Source organism: Pogona vitticeps, chromosome 2 (genome assembly GCF_051106095.1).
Source record: "Pogona vitticeps strain Pit_001003342236 chromosome 2, PviZW2.1, whole genome shotgun sequence".
In the NCBI taxonomy this organism is placed as follows: domain Eukaryota; kingdom Metazoa; phylum Chordata; class Lepidosauria; order Squamata; family Agamidae; genus Pogona; species Pogona vitticeps.
In genome coordinates, this window is record NC_135784.1 from 169,085,853 (window position 1) to 169,102,359 (window position 16,507).

At 42.4% G+C, this 16,507-nt stretch overlaps 1 protein-coding gene across 1 annotated transcript in view; it reads left to right on the forward strand.

The window, feature by feature from the left end:
• Positions 1-1,609: 1,609 nt before the first annotated feature.
• Positions 1,610-16,507, forward strand: part of DCTN2 (dynactin subunit 2) — a 60,987-nt gene continuing 46,089 nt past the window's right edge. Inside the window, exons 1-2 of the mRNA XM_020778512.3 lie at positions 1,610-6,306; positions 11,687-11,755. Coding sequence (XP_020634171.2) covers positions 6,271-6,306; positions 11,687-11,755 — 105 coding nt within the window. The 5' untranslated portion in view covers positions 1,610-6,270. The remainder of the gene's footprint in view (positions 6,307-11,686; positions 11,756-16,507) is intronic.

Consider the following 16,507-nt stretch of genomic DNA (forward strand, 5'->3'; position numbering starts at 1 on the left):
TCACAATACAAGTGTCTGATTAAACGTCATTTATTTTGTGGATTGAAGTAATCCACTGGCAGCAGTGAAAGGAAAACACAACTGGACAAAATGTAGGTGCCTCAAGGAGGTGATTGTCACAATTAGTATCCAGTGGCGGGATCTGAAAGAATCCAGTCAAGCCAGAGTTAAAAGTAAATTTTCTAGAGTTGTGGGTACCTTTTAGTCAGAGGTCTGTGGTAAAGAAGTGGGTTATCTGCTAGAGCTTTAGTGGTAAAGCTTAGTGGCGGGGCTTCTGATCCCAGATCTTGGGGGGGGGGGACTAAGATAGGAAACGACTCTGAAGGGAAAATTCCTTTTGAAGTTACCTCAGGATTTGAACAGACCCAGTGGGCTAGCTTAAAATCCAAGGCTCTGAGTGTTAAGGGAGCACTTGTGGATAAAAAGCAGAAGCCAGGGTCAGAACAGATCTGAGGTGAAAGGAACATAAAAACCAGAGGCTTGAAAACAGAAATTTGTTTTGTGTCTGGAGGCAAGAAGATTGTCTCAGACTAAGAAACATCATGGCTGGCGTGGTGCCAGAAAAAGTGTAGCCATCTTTAGCTGCCAAGTGAGAGCTACATAGTACCCCAGAAAAACACTGGGAAAAGAAAACAACAGTAAAAAAGTGTTTTAAAAAGAGGCCTGGCTAACTCTGCAATAGAAACCAGTTCTTATCAAGGAAGTATACATACTTATGCCAACCAAAAGAATTAGAAAGCTAAGAATGGAGGTAATTGATCCTCAAGAGGCACAAGGTTTACCTCAGGAAGTGAAGGGAAATGGAGACCCTCTAGCAGTGGAACAGGAGGAGACTCATGAGGGTGTCGCCTAGGGAGAGGAAGTGTTCTAAGTTCCCCGGATTTTGAAAAATGGAAGCTGGAAAAGGAATTTAAACTAAAGTAGCTAGCTCTGAAAACCCAATTAGAGGAGCTAGCTATGAAAAACCAATTAGAATTAGAAAAACCAAAGCTGAAAAAAAAACACAGACAAATGGAGTTAGAGTTAAAACAAATGGAATTTCAAATGGAAATGAAAAGATTAGAATTGGCTGCTCAAAACAATAATAGTAATAACAATAACTACTCTAGTGAGGGAAATCCCTCAAAACTAGACTTAAAAAAATTTCCCCAATATAGAAAAGGAGACTGCCCTGAATCTTTCCTCATATCATTTAAACAGGCTTGCTGGGACTTTAATGTTAAGAATGGCGAAAGTATGATAGTTTTGAGATCCCAAATAAGTGGAGATTTAGCTGATTTGTATTCTCAGATGCCTCTAGAGAAAACTAGAGATTGTGAAGCACTAGAGATAGTGAGCCTCGTGGCGCAGTGGTTAAAACGCTGTACTGCAGCTAAAACTGTGCTCACGACCTGGGGTTCAAATCCCAGGTAGCCGGCTCAAGGTTGACTCAGCCTTCTATCCTTCCGAGGTCGGTAAAATGAGTACCCAGCTTGCTGGGGGGGCAATGTGTAGCCTGTATAATTAAATTGTAAACCGCCCGGAGAGTGCTTGTAGCGCTATGGGGCGGTATATAAGTCCAATAAATAAATAAATAAATATAGAAAAATGGTAGTTTCTAGATTTGGTATCAATGCAGAACACCTGCGGAGAAAATTTCGTTCCCTAACCAAAAAGCCTGAGGAATCTTATTCCCAGATAGGGACTAAACTTCTTCAATGTTTGGACAAATGGATGGAACACGAGAATGTCACTTCTCTAGAGAAAGTGAAAAATGTGATTGGGTTAGAACTATTTTATTCTATTTTGCCTGGGGAATTGAGTTATTTAGTTAAGGACAAAAATCCCCAAAATTTATTAGAAGCAGATGAAACAGCAGATTATATTGGGGAGATTCGGGACTATAGGTTCTCTGAGGTAAATTTTAACAGGCAAAACTGGGACCACCATAAGAAACCCTTTAATAAAAAACACCTCATCAAAACACCAGGGAAAGAAGGCCAGGGTAGTACTTCACCTAAATTAGCATAGCCTAGTTCTTAGCCCCAAATGAACCCTGAGGAAAAGTTAAATTTGAACAAATCTTCTCAGAATGAGTGAAGGACTTATAAACAGTGAGTGTTGACTGTGGAGAGTTTGGGGATTATCAGGCAAATTGTATGAAAAATAAGAATAAAAAGGGAAAGGATGATAATCAGACCAAGAAAGTGTACTGCTTAAGACCAGTTGAAGCCACTGAGGGAGGCTGTAACAATGGTAGTTCTGTCTCTATGGCAACCAAGCCTACTGATCTTGAGGAGATACTGAAGCCCCTACAGTCCACTGTTTTTACATCAAAAATGACAATACTCTTCTTAAAAACACTGCGGAAGAGATAGTAGTGGATGGAAAGAAGTACATGGCTCTAAGGTACGCAGCTTCTCAAATTTCTATCGCACATTCAGATCTGATAGCGCAGGACAACATAATTCCAAGCAGAACTATGACCCTAAAAAGAATTGGGAAGGAAACTGTGGTGTTGAAAGTGGCAGAGGTTCAGATAACTTATGGGAATTGGTCTGGAAAGTGGCAAATGGCCATTTCAGATAAAATACCGGCTGCTTTTCTAATCGGATGGGATTTAATAGAGCATGTTAAGAGTGCTTTTGCACTAACACACTCACCAGGGGGCCAGGAATCACCCACTGCAGTAGAAATGGATACTGTAGCCGAAGGAAGCCTGGAGGGAGAAAGTTCCTTGGATTGCCAGCTTAATAGTCATGCTGAAGCTGATCTTATTCTTTTGAAAGGCCCTGAGATAGCAGAGATGGTCAAATTGGAAAATCCTAATAATACTTTTTATATTGATGAGCAGAGGGAAAACAGTACTTCAAATGATTGTATTACAACATCTGATGAGAGTCCCATTCCACTGACCCCTGAACATCCAGAGAGGTCTTTAGCTGATAAAGACTTGACCTATAGAGATGGTTTAAAGGCATCTCATAGAGGACACCACAAATAGATATTTGTCCCCAGAAATAATGGGGAGGAGTCCTTAGAAGTGGCAGAGTCAAGCTTGGGAGGTACTCCTGGAAAGGAGAAAGGCTTAAATGAAACCCAGGAAAGAGCATTCTGTCCTGAGGACCAAATAGTGGGACTGAGATCTATAGAGGGCTTGTGGCAGGGTCAGAACCTATATATTTGTTGCAGCATCACTGGAGTGCCAGTGAGTTTATTAGCTCTGCAGCTGGAAAAGGCCGCCTTAAAACCTTGCAAGGCAACCGCCTACCTAGCTTATCTATGAATGAAGAAATAGAATCAGATAACACACACAGTGCATCTAAAACAAACTGATCGTTTAAGATTGCACTTAAAAGACACTCACCTGAGAATCTTAAAGTGACCCGTGATAGTGGTTCCCCACATAGGGAAAACTTTGCAAAAAAAGTACCTGTGGGTGAATTTGTGAGTGAGGAGGAAGGCGTAAGTCATGACATTTCAAGATAGAACGCATCCAGGGATGTCCGGGACAAGGAGAGGAAAATGCCTACCCTTTCCCCAGCTGATAAGGTGAAGCCTTGAGCCAGAAAGAAAGCAGGCTTCACTAAGAAACGGCAAGCAGAGGACTTCCAGTGGACATCAGAGGGCCTGATGACTGCTAGTCGACCGGAAAAAAAACACAGAAGAAGGAGCCAGAGATCATTCAGATGGACCCCTGAGTGCCAGCAGTCGTTTAACCAGCTGAAGGAGGTGTTAACGACCGGACCAGTACTCAGCGAACCCGACTACAGCTGGGAGTTCATCATTTTCACTGATGCATCAAACATTGGACTTGGAGAGGTGTGGGGCCAAGCCGATGACAGCGGACTTGGACTTTGTAATCCACAGCATCAGAGGGACACAGAGCGTGGATGATGGTACTTTGCCTCGAAAACCAAATGACTGATGGGGGAATAAACAAAATTGGTAATGTATAATAAATGTTCTGCTTGTGAATAGTGATGAAAAATTGAATATTGATGGACTGAGATGTGGAGAAGGATGCAAGGACTTTTAAAATAAACTGGAATAGACTATTGATTCTGTGTTTAATTATCTATGTAACATTTTCATGAAAATGTTATATTTCTGTAGGATTGTAAAATTAAATGTCATAAGTGTCCATCAAAAGGTAAAGTATATTATTGAATTGTATTGAAATGTGTAAAGTGAGAAGGTATTGTGTTACAGAAATATATGATGTATTGTTTGCAAAATTGTGCCAGAGGGTAAGTAGTTTTTATGCAATTATACATGTTTGTTTAGGATAAAAAACATGTATCCCCTCCAAAACAAACATATTTAAGGGGGGGAGGTATGTAGTGTTCACCCTTTGTTAGGTATAAGTGATGTATTATTCATGTTCTATACAAATGTGGTGGAGAGGCGGAGCCTGAGAAGAGAGTCAGTCAAAAATCAGTCAGCCAGAAGAGAGAGAGATTGAGTTAGAGACTGGTTAAGATAAATAGATAGAGAAGGTGAAAATTATATGGCGAGGAAATAGTATGTAAATCTGAAGAACTTCTGTGATTAATAAATTGGCTTCACTTTAATAAATAAGTTTTATATGCATTCACAATACAAGTGTCTGATCAAACGTCATTATTTTGTGGATTGAGGTAATCCACTGGTGGCAATGAAAGGAAAATACAACTGCAACCTTTGTGAGGGCAGAAAATGTAGGTGCCTCAAGGAGTGGACGTCACAATGGTTTTTATTCTTTCTACTACTGTCTCAGAGATAATTATTGAGACTGTATGTGCTAGTTAATAAGAAAAGGGGTGGACTAATTTTGGGAACTAAGTTATTCTGCTCTGTAAATACCTGTATTTCTGCTGAACAGCTAGAGGAATTTAACCAGAAATACAAAACTTTGCAGGAATTAGAAAAGATAATCAAGTGTAAGGATGTGCCACTGGAGAGATCAAGATCATCCACACTATTGTGTTTCCAGTCACCATGTATGTTGGCGTGGGGCCAAAACTCCAGAGGCTTAATGAGGCTCTGGCCTCAAGAAAATGTCTTAGAGTCCAGTTGAAATGTGAAGCTTGGCAAGAGCACTCTGTTTAAAAGACAAGCCTTGAAAACTAAGGGCACTAGTTATACAGAGCCTCTTATCAGACTGCTTCCATTCCTCCCACTTAAATTTAGCAAAGTTAGAGACTTAGCCGTGGGGACAAAACAACATGGGAGAGTTCTTAGAGATTATAATATAGTATATTGGATATGGCTAAACATATATACATGGCAATATACATTTGGCATTACAACGTTCAGAGCAATAACATAGAAGTAAATGGCCACCAGACTTACTGCTGAGTGGCAAATGGTCTGTTCTGTCTCTGTTACATTTATACCCACAACAACCAATCACATTTCACCATTTACAGCTGGTCTTGCTTAACAATCAAGCATTACATCATCTTGTTACACCTGTATGCTGTTGGTCATTACAGTGGCTTTTACTGTACATTGTGACTCTGCACTTCCATTACAGTACAGTATTAAAATTTAACTCCCGGTTCACCAAAAGAACAAAATCCTGACAATGTATGGGTGTGAAAGTTTGACAGTAAAGAAAACTGACAGAAAAAAAATTGACTTGTTTGAAATGTAGTGCTGGAAGAGAACTTTGAGGATGCCCTGAACTGCCAGAAAGACGAACAAGTGGATACAGGTCCTAGATAAAATCCAGGCTGAACTATCTCTGGAAGCAAACATGTTGAAATTGAGGCTGTCCTACAAATGGTCAGTTCATGAGAAGACAGGATTATCTGAAAAAGGCAAGAATGCTGGGAAAGGTGGGAGGCAGCAGGAAAAGAGGAAGATCATATATATCTGATTGCTTGACTCCCTAAGGAACCACAGGCTTGAGTTTACAAGAGCTGAGCAGGACTGATGAAACACAAAGTGGTAGGTAGCATATATTCTGATGTTTGTGCCCGAATTTGAAATATTCCCTTCCATTTTATTGGGGACATTTCTTGCAAGGATACCTCTGAAAAATAAAATGAAAACACGACAATGAAATGAGCTAATAAATGTATTCCCCACGTATCCCGTTGACCGCCAGCTCATATCATTGGCAAAAACAGTGAGCTTATTATTACCTCCTCTCCACCCAGCGCCTACAATTCCCAGGTGGTATCGCGCGGCCTTACCAATTCGCGTCTCGTTCCTCCCGCTCTCGGGCCTCTTCTCGCGCTATTTGGATTTTCCTCCTTCACCCGGCCTAAACGGACCGCTCAGCCCATCCCTCTCTACCTGGCTATGGCCGATCCCAAGTATGCGGACCTGCCCGGCATTGTGAGTGCGGGGCGGCGGCGGCGGGAGGGGGGCGGCGATCCTGCCATTAGCCAAACGGGGAAGGCGGCGGCGGACGGGGAACGGGATGCGGAGGGAAAGAGGAGAAAAGGGTGGGGTAGCGGAGGGGGGGGTGTCGGGTGGATGCCTGACTCTGTAGGGAAGGATGGGGAGAGGAGGAAGAGGAGGAGGAAGGCCTGCTCTGACGAGGCGGTCGGTGGGGCTTTGGAGGGACGCTGTAAGGCCCCTTGGGGAGAAGTCGGTTTGATCCTGACTGAGGGGAGCCGGGTGAAGGCGCGGCTTTCTTGACCTGGGACTGCAACTCCCATCAGCCTTGGCCAGCGCAGCCAATGACGTGGCATGATGGGAGTCGGAGTACATCTGTACCTGGAGAGAGCCCTCTGGGATTTAAAGGGAGCCAGGGCTCTCTGCCTTATTCACTCCCCTCTCTCCCCCCCCCCCCCATTCCCCGAAGAGGCATGGTTGAGGGAGATGGATAGCCTCTGAGCATGTGTCGTAATAAAGGGAAGGGTGCCTCTGGGGATGAGAAGGATTCCTTTCCCTTCCGGGATTGGTAGCAATAAATCAACGGCACCAGGAAAGCAGACCCACGTGTAGGGATACCGGTTATCTCATCATGATATCTCTAACGAATTTCTCCCACTTTTTGAGGAATACGAATTTCCCTGTATCAGTGGCCTGTATCTCTGTATCAGGTCCAGTGTGGATACAAGGGGGAGGGAAAGATTGGGATTGTGTTGAGACCAGCAAAGAAGGTTTAATAATAATAATAATAATAATAATAATAATAATAATAATAATAATAATAATAATAATAGTAGTAGTAGTAGTAGTAGTAGTAGTAGTAGTAGTAGTAGTAGTAGTAGTAGTAGTAGTTGTTGTTGTTGTTGTTGTTGTTGTTGTTGTTGTTGTTGTTGTTGTTGTTATTAAAAGGAAACATAAATAAATAAAAATAATATCTGCTGGGCACTTGGAAAGTCCTGTATGTAGAAATGTGAAGGATGGGGAACTTGCTTCACTCCACTTAAAACCTGGCTATTTAAGCAGGCCTTCCCACCGGGCACCACTTAATTTAATTTCTGATTCTCCATACTGATTGTTATTGCTGTAAATTGTTGTAAATTGCTCTTATATGTCAATTGTTTTTACTTTACTCGTTGTGAGCCGCCTAGAGTCGACTATGTCTAGATGGGCGGCATATAAGTTTAATAAATAAATAAATTACTTTTTTTGTTTTCCTTTCTTTTCTTTTCTCCCCCCCCCTTTACATATACCCATTTCTAGCTGAGTGGGGGGATAATTGAATAAATAGAATGAATGATAGCTAGAATTGTGGGGGGGGGTGTTTGTTTTTTAAAAAGTTCAGGGGAAACTTATCTGCCTCATAATAGCAAATTATAAATATAAATTAGGATTTATCTTAAGGCAACACTGACTATTATAGGTTCAATGTCGGAATCTGGAAGTTGAGTTGATAAGGAATGAATCTGTAGTTTTTGAAAGACCGAGGACCGGTTTTGCCTGTGTTTTCAGCCTGTGAGGCAGTGTGGAAAGCAGCTGTAATTTTACCATCCTTGTTGCCCAACAAAGCAATAGCCACTAAGTTGTGCTAGTTGTCAGTTACAGAAGAGGAAAGGGAGAACCACACTTTGAAGGCATCTACAAGTTGTTCAGAAACTGTCACATCTGTCTTGCAGGGAAGGTAACTGTGTTTCTAACCTGAAGCTCTCATTAGCCCTAACAGGCTCTAAGAATGGTGGAGGATTATGGGAGCTACAGTTCAAAAACCTGAGGGCAACAGTTGTTTGCCTGTGGTGAATGTAATGATTACCCTGTTTCCCCGAAAATAAGACAGGGTCTTATATTAGTTTTTGCTCCAAAAAACTCATTAGGGCTTATTTTCAGGGAGTGTTTTATTTTTTCAACAGTCTACATTTGTTCAAATACAGTCATGTCATCTTCTGGTTGCTGCACCATAGTGGAGGGCAGGGTTTCACTTAACTGCGGCTTATTTTTGGGATGGGGCTCATATTGCGAGCATCCTGAAAAATCATACTAGGGCTTATTTTCAGGCTAGGTTTTATTTTTGGGGAAACAGGGTACAGAGGTCAGTCATAGGTAACAGATGTTTCTGGGTATTATACCAGGACTGGACAGATAATTTATGTCAGAAAGCATAGGTTTTTGGGCTCTGATAGCTGCTTCTGTCAACATGAATTTGACCCAACTCCGGGAGGCAGTGAAAGACAGGAGGGCCTGGCGTGCTCCGGTCCATGGGGTCACAAAGAGTCGGACACGACTTAACAACTAAACAACAACAACAAGAAGAAGCTGCTTCTGTCAGTTGGGATGCAAATGATGAGCTATGCATGCATGTGATGTGCACACATAGATGCTACCCTGTGTCCACATCAGTGCTTCCTGCCCCAGAATGAAACACTGAGATTGTAATTTCCCTACCACAATTTGCAGCAGGCAAACAGCAGTCTCAACTCAGGACATAGCACTCCATCCTGACCACCTGAGGGATAGGATAACATCATCCTCATGATCTTAGATCATGTAAAGGCGGCACATTGAGGGAAATTGAACTCCCAACCTCTGGCTCTGCAGCCAGATGCTTAAACCAGAGCAGTTCAGTGGCTTTGTGGGGCAGTATGGAGAGCAGAGCTTTGCAGAGTTTGCTTGTGTTGTGGCAACATTGTTCTATCATTGGAGCCTGTTTGCATTTAGGAGAGGTTAGAGCTCAAAGGGAGCACATTTGCTTTGCATGGAGAAGGTCCCAGGTGCAATAGTTGGCATCACCAGTGAAAAGATAGTGGAGCAGTGATGGGAAAGACATGTTAATTCCCCTAGGGAATCAGCACCCAGTCACAGACCTGAAGAGTTGAACTAAAAACTACTACAGTGGTGCCTTGCTTGACGATGTTAATTCATTCCAGCGAAATAGCTGTAGAGCTAAAACATCATCAAACAAAATGAAAAAATCCCATTGAAACGCATTGAAAACCCATTCAATGCATTCCAGTGGGCTGAAAAACTCACCGGCCAGTGAAGATCCTCCATATGGCGGCCATTTTCGGTGCCTATAAAGCGAGGAATCCTTCCTAGAAAACAGCAGGGGGCCATTTTGAAAGCTGTTGGCCATTTTGAAACCCGCTGATCAGCTGTTTGCTGATCATTGTAAAGCAAAATATCGGTTTCCGCAGCAGGGAACTGATCATCGCTAAGCAAAATTCCCCCATTTAAACCATCGTTTTGCGATCGAAAAAACGTCAGCGTAATGCAGATTTGTCATAGAGCGGGGTAATCGTCCAGCGGGGCACGACTGTAATGAATGAGGCAAGGCTGGAGGATTCACTTGTACAGTCCTCAAAGCTTAAATGGGATAGAATTGGATGACTTCGTTTATTTAATTCGAGGCACTGTAGTTCTTTCCTAGTGAAAGCTTCACCGACTCTGCCTAATTTCAAAAAAGCAGTATTCAAGGAGACAGCTCACCACATCTCCCTAAATGTAGTATTTTGTGCTCCTTCCTCTGTGAGGATGCTTTATTTTGGTGCATCCTTTCTGTACACCATTAGTGTTTGGGTATAATGCTGGGTACAATTTTGCCTTCTTGTGCAGCCGCTGGAGAAGCACCGGCTGTGGGTAGACTGGGTTAATAGACTGTCCCCTTTGCCTAACTGCAGTAGAGCTTTCTGCAAATAATTTTGAATCTTTGTTTCATTCAGATGGAGATGCTGCCTCAGGCGGAAGGTTAGATAATGTTACATATGATGACTTTGTTGTTTAGTCAGTGATGAGAGTGTTTTTGTGTTCCCTTCATCAAGACAGTTGATGGGAAATTCAGTCTCTCTTTTCAAAGCACGCACACATATACAATTTGGTTTCTGTATGCAGTATAAGGTTATTTTATGTCTGGCATATTTTTGCTATTGATACTTTTCTGCTGTTCTCTACAACCCTTTTGCAAATAACCACTTGCCTGGTTGCCTCTAATAAGTTAGAATTGCCTCCAGCGAAACAGGGATGGAAGCTGCACAGAAGTTGATTTGTTTAGGCTACCATCTTTCGGATTGTGTCTGGACAACCCTGGAGTGAAGCAGATGCTAAAGTAATGGTATTCAGATCAGTGATCGTACTTGAAGTTCAGAGGAGAAGAACTTTACTATCAGCACCATTTTTTTTCTCAGAGAGGAGAGATAGCAGGAAATTGGTTGGTGTACTTTGGGTCCATTAGACACGGGATATTCGTATTTATAATGCTGGGGATATGAATATGAATATTGGTACTACGGGTGCCTGGGAAGTCCAGCCTCTTCCCTCCGAACTGGCAGGTCCAATTACTGGTTGCAGTGCAGTGTGTGTGGCCAGCGGCGTGTCAATTGCAGAAGTAGCCTGGCTGGTGATTCGCTTACCTGTGCAGTGGACCATTCTGGCAAGGAGGCAGGATAATGAGTCTCCCCACTTAGCTGTTGAGTGGTTGACTGCATAAGGAGGCAGGGAAGCGCCAACCAGGCTACTTCCATGATTAACACGATGGGAACGGCACCGGCCACACACACCAAGCGGCAATAGTAATTGGATGTGCTGATTCAGAAGAGAGGGACTGGACTTGCCAGGCATCTGTGGTGCTGATATTCATATCTCCAGGGATATGAATATAAATACCCCATGTCTAGATCACATAGTCAGTTCAAGCAGGCCTGGCTAGTTTTCCCAAGAGTCAGCTTAAATTTTCCCAGAAATCCTAACCATTGGTACCTGAGTCATGAAAAGCTGTCATAAACCAGGTGGTCTGATACATTCATTCAAACTGATCTTTACCTGATGGTACCTTTGACATGGTGCATCCTGCTTTTCTTCTGTTCTTTGGTTGTAGTGCTGCATCATCAAGATGAGAATTCATCCAAGTTGGGCTTTTTTGCCAAATGCCACACTTTTGCAGTACAGTAGGACCCACGTATCTGTGGGGAATTAGTTTCAAGTCCCCCTCCCCGTGAATGCTGAAATAGTGAATAATAGCAAATGCTATACATAGCGTGATAAAAGAAAAAAATGAGAAAAAGTATTTTCACCATGTATTAACAGAACTGGTCACTAGAGGGAGCCAGAGAACATGTAATGTGTTCTTGTTATTGAAGAATATATAGCATGGTCTCTTCTTCCCTCTCGTGGCCAGTTCTGGTAAATACATTGTGAAAATACATATTTCTAGGTCTTTTAAAAATATTTTAAATATTTTCAGACCGTGGATAAGTGAAACTGTGGATATAAGGATCTGCATATCACTTTGGAGTCTATTCTGATATTTGTATTCTTTGCCTTTGGTCTCACTAGAAAACATTTCTATTTCTAGGCCAGGAATGAACCTGATGTCTATGAAACAAGTGATCTCCCAGAAGATGACCAAGCGGAATTTGATGCGGTAAGATCATGAAACACTTTGGTTGTTTCTTCAGTAGCGTCTTGATTGTATTATGTGAATGTGCCAAGCCCTCAGTTTCCAAACATCTTTTGGTCAAATTGATGTGTGTTGCTTAATGCTGCTTTGGCTTTCACCAAGGGAGAATGTATATCAGGGTGGTATATAGGGTAGAATTTCAGAGCCGAATCCTTTTTCAGAAGGTTCTGGAAGCCTCACACTGTTTCTTAATAACATTCCCCTTAATTGAGATTAGGCATTGAAGGATTAGTGGAAGACATGATATGATTTTTTAAAAAGGCTTTGAATTTGTCCTTATTCTTGCCTGTCTGGAAAAAGCAATTTTTGTTTTTGACAAAGGGCATGTGTGATTATTTTTAAAAAAATGTGCTTTCAGATGAGTTTTGCATGAAATTGGATCATTTTATCTTCAGAGTACAAACTTTCTCAGCGCAGCCTTTAATTTCTTAGTCAAAAAAAGTCCTGATACAACCATGCTGTGGAGGCACTCAATTGATTTTTAGTTGTAGGGCTCTTGCTGGAAATGGAACTGTTAAAGATTTTCAGGTGGCAGATAAGAAGATTTAAGTGGATGTGTGGAAGTGGCGTAATGTTTTTTTGGCCTGCCATTATGCAAACTTGCACATGGTTCCCGAAATATTGCTTTATCACTTTGCAATTTGCCTATATGTAAGCATCTCTTGCCACTGTTATAACTCACCTTCTCTACTCTTCTTTGCTCTCCTCCTTCTTTTGTAATCTCTGTTTTGTAAAACTCCTTCCTATGTCTATGCCTAGAAAATCAATGTACAGAAAACTAGCCTGCTGCTTCATCACTCCTTCTGTTGACTGGAAAAAACAGCCCAGGATTATGCCAGTTGCTTCTCCCAATTTAAAAAATCTTCCAGGTCACAGTCAAGAAAACATTGTGATGCTCTTTCCGATCATCCTGGAAAAATGTTGCACATTGTAAGCAACTGCCTAGCCTGGCTGCTATCATTTTTCTACCTGTTTCTGCTTCCAGAGGGAGTGGCTAAATACATACATAATATGCAGTTACCCAAGGTTGCAAACCACTGTTCTGACACATCAGAAATCAAGAATTTGTTTTGGGTTTCTTCTTCCAATTTCTTAGGAAGAGAAACAAACCAAAAGATGGAAGGCACTTGGGCTCAGATAACATAATCATGGAATGGTAGATTAAAACTCTGTGGGATTTCAAAGCATTTTGTGGAAAAGGCAGCATAGGCTCCTGTGATTTTCAGATATGGTATGTCATCCAGACTTGCCCATTGTTGAAGTTGCCATTGCAAAATGTACATTTTTATGGGTGGGGCTGTTTGTCCTCAGTATGTGCTTCAGCCTTTCAAACACAGATTGTTGCTGCTTTCGTTATATGCAATTACTCGTTTGGGTGAAGATCCCATGAACGAGCAAGAAATCCAGAAGCTTTGAGAGATACTTGGAGGAAAATAATGTCATCTTTCATTTTCAAAAAGGGAGTGTCATGCGTGTCTATTCTGTTCTGGATTTCATGACTGAAGAGAAGGCAGTGTATGGGTAGAATCCTTTTAAGATTCTGATGTGTTCTTGTGGCAGCTTCAATGTAATGTTGTAACAGGGATGGGGAACCTGGGATCAGATATTGTTGAATTGCAACCACCATCATTTTTCATCATCAAATATATTGGTCGGGCTTGGTAGTTGTTGCAGTCCAGCTAAATCTGTACAGTATAGTGATATATTCCCTGGCTTGTGCTATAGTATCAAATGGTAAAACACATAGGTAAGGGCAAAACTACATGTTGGGCCGTGAATCTGGGATTCCCAGGTTTCGATCTGTTATTAAGGTGCAAAGAAGTATGCATGTATTTTCAAGGGAGAAGTGATTGGTGATTTGTGGCTTCCTAACCTTCGCCCACTTTCACTTTTGTATTGTGTAACATGTAGTTCAACTCTACAGTTCTCCTGTTCTGCTCCTTAATTTACATGGACAAGCCTGTCATTCAGAATGAATGGTGGCATTACTGAAAAGATTCCCTTCTTTGGCTTTGCCTTGCCCAGTTAGTTGTTCAGTGCTGCATTGACACATCCGTGTTTCAGCATTCCATGCTTTCAAAATCTCTTTGAGAGCTTTAGAACCTGGAAACATGTACAGTAATGTAGTTTTATGTAAGTAGTATTTTTTGCCACTTTTGTAAAGCCAATCATCAGTCTTAGTGTTCCCCTACTGTTTCTCAGTTTCCAAGCAATGTAGTTTCAGAGTCATAAAGAATTTCATAATGTGCTACTCGTTAACTGTATAGCATAATGAGCACAATTGTGCGATGTATGTGTGGTTTCAAATGCTTACCTGGGAAGGAAACTCACTGAATGACCTTGGGCCAGTTTATCTTTTTTAGCCTAACCGGCCCTGTATTTGAGGACAAAGTGGGATAATCTCATATATCTGAGATTACTGGAGTATAAGGGTATTTAGCCTTTTCATCAGTACATAAATGGACGTCAAAAAGCCCACTAGGTATGCTGGTCATCATAAGGAAAGTCTAACCGCATTTTCAATCAACGAAATCTTTATTGTAGAAGTATTTACAAGGGGATCATTCGGTCTGTGGGCCTTTCTCTTAACCCTTCTCCATCCTGTTGTCCAGTGCCGTAGTCACTCTTGAGCAGTACCACCTCACCCCGGGTGATAACAAAGATAAACCAAAAAGGTATAATCTTTCCTCCTTTGAAGCCCCGAGCCACCTGATGCAGTCTCTTAAGTTGTTTATGACATCTTCACCTTCTCTGTTGGGTCAGGACTGGTGTGACCCTTGGCATCGGGGTCTTGCCAGGCTCTGCTGACAGAACCTCCCAGTGACCCATGGTAGGCTCATCTTCAGATTTGAACCAAAGTGCTTGGCCCTTGCTGCCTTAGGGAGCACTCGGCTCATTTGGAGAAGACTCACCAGTTAGAGAGTCCAGTAAAGTAAGTGTAGCTTGCTGGATTGTTGACCCACTTGCCCACATCAGCTGACTCCTTGGCTCCTCACTCCTCTTTTGCCTCAATTGAACTCTTCGTCTCTCCATCCTTCCTACTCTCCTGCTGTCTAGTTCTCTCTCAGTCTTCCTGGCAGGCTTCCCCTGCCCTCCAGCTACATCCTCTTTTTATAGCCCCAACTGGGCACAAAGCGCCTTGCATAAGAATTTTCCTGTGTCTTGCTAGTTCCCCCCTCACTTTTCACACAGAGATAAAATTGTGAATCTACTTGGGGACGGGGAGGAGAAGGATTAATGGGCTGGAGGCAGCAGGCACATTATGCCCCAAAGTCAGAGGCATTTGGACTTGACATTTCATGCAACACGAAATCGCCCAGTTCTGAATTCTTGTTCTTCATAGTTTGAGGCTGGTTCTTTTTGATCACAAGAGCAGTCTTCCAGGCTTCACGCTTCCTTGAAAAGAAGGCTGCCTACCCCTTTTGATAATCTTCCACACCCTGGAGTTATAAGGAATAGTTGGAGGTGGTTCCCAGCTGTGTGCTAAGTTGATGTAGGACTATGGTGAGGCCTGCAGGCCTGGACCCTCTCATATAGGGGTGGACTAGAAGATGCCCTACAACATACAGCAGGTCTGTGCCAGACATTAAGGGATTCCTCTATGGCCAAGTGGGAATAGGAAAAAAAAATCTCCCCATGAAGGTAGTATTGAAATTATTGCTCTAGGAAAAGTGAATTCTAAATCAAAGCCTAGGCAATTAACGTCTTCAATATAAATGTATGAAATGTGAAAAGAACACTCACTGTGACAGTATATTCAACTTGTGTTAACAGGGTTTGACCAAAATGAGACCCCTTGGCAGCATTTGTGTAAAAACCAGATTGGGTTCCTTTCACAAGATGAATGGCAGGCCCTGGTGTGGTCATTCTTCTTTAGTGGGTGCCAGAATGGTGGCAAGCACAGGGCAATTAGATGAACCAGGTAGTAACTGGCTTTTTTTGAGCTGCGCTTTGCCCATGGCCATAGAAGAACCATTTTTGACAAGGCGACTCTGCACGGCTTGAGGACTGACAGTGTGTAAATGCTGCAGCCTGGTGAGTGGGGCAGATTATTTGGGTCTGGTGTGTTCGGTCACCAGTTTGCCTCTGTGCTGGTCAAATGGGAAGGTCTGTATAATTGGCCCTCCCTACAAGGTTGCAGTTGTCGTTGCCAACTGTGTGAGATCATGTTGTGGAAAAGAGGATTTCCTGCAGCTGTCACTTCATGCTGTGAGTGGCTTAAGCCTGGAGGATCAGTATGGTGCAAATGCCAAAGCTTGAACCTAGCTTCAAAAACCTATTGTCTGAAGTCTAAGGAAGAAATTTAAATATATGCTTTGAAATCAAGACAATAGCTCTGTCTGCTCCTTGTTCTTGTGTAGGCCTATTCTTGCAAATGTCTTCGTGGAAGCGCCTCAAAAAGCCTCCATGTTTTGACTCCCAGATTGCAGGAGGCTGGTAAAGTGTATATCTAGATGCCAGCTCCACACATACTGTACTGTGAACATTAAAAATAAAGGAGTGTGTCAAATGCTGACTCCTGGATAGGGCAGCAGGCATTCATTGTCATCTGGTAGTCTGTATGTGCAGGTTTTCTGAGCCATTTCCCCACCATCACTTTGTGCATCCACAGTGATCGTGCCCATAAGTCCAGGCAGTCTGCTGTCATTTTGAACATGGTTGGTTGCCTCTGCATTCCATCAGACCAGCTTAGCATTAAGAATATCATCTGTTATC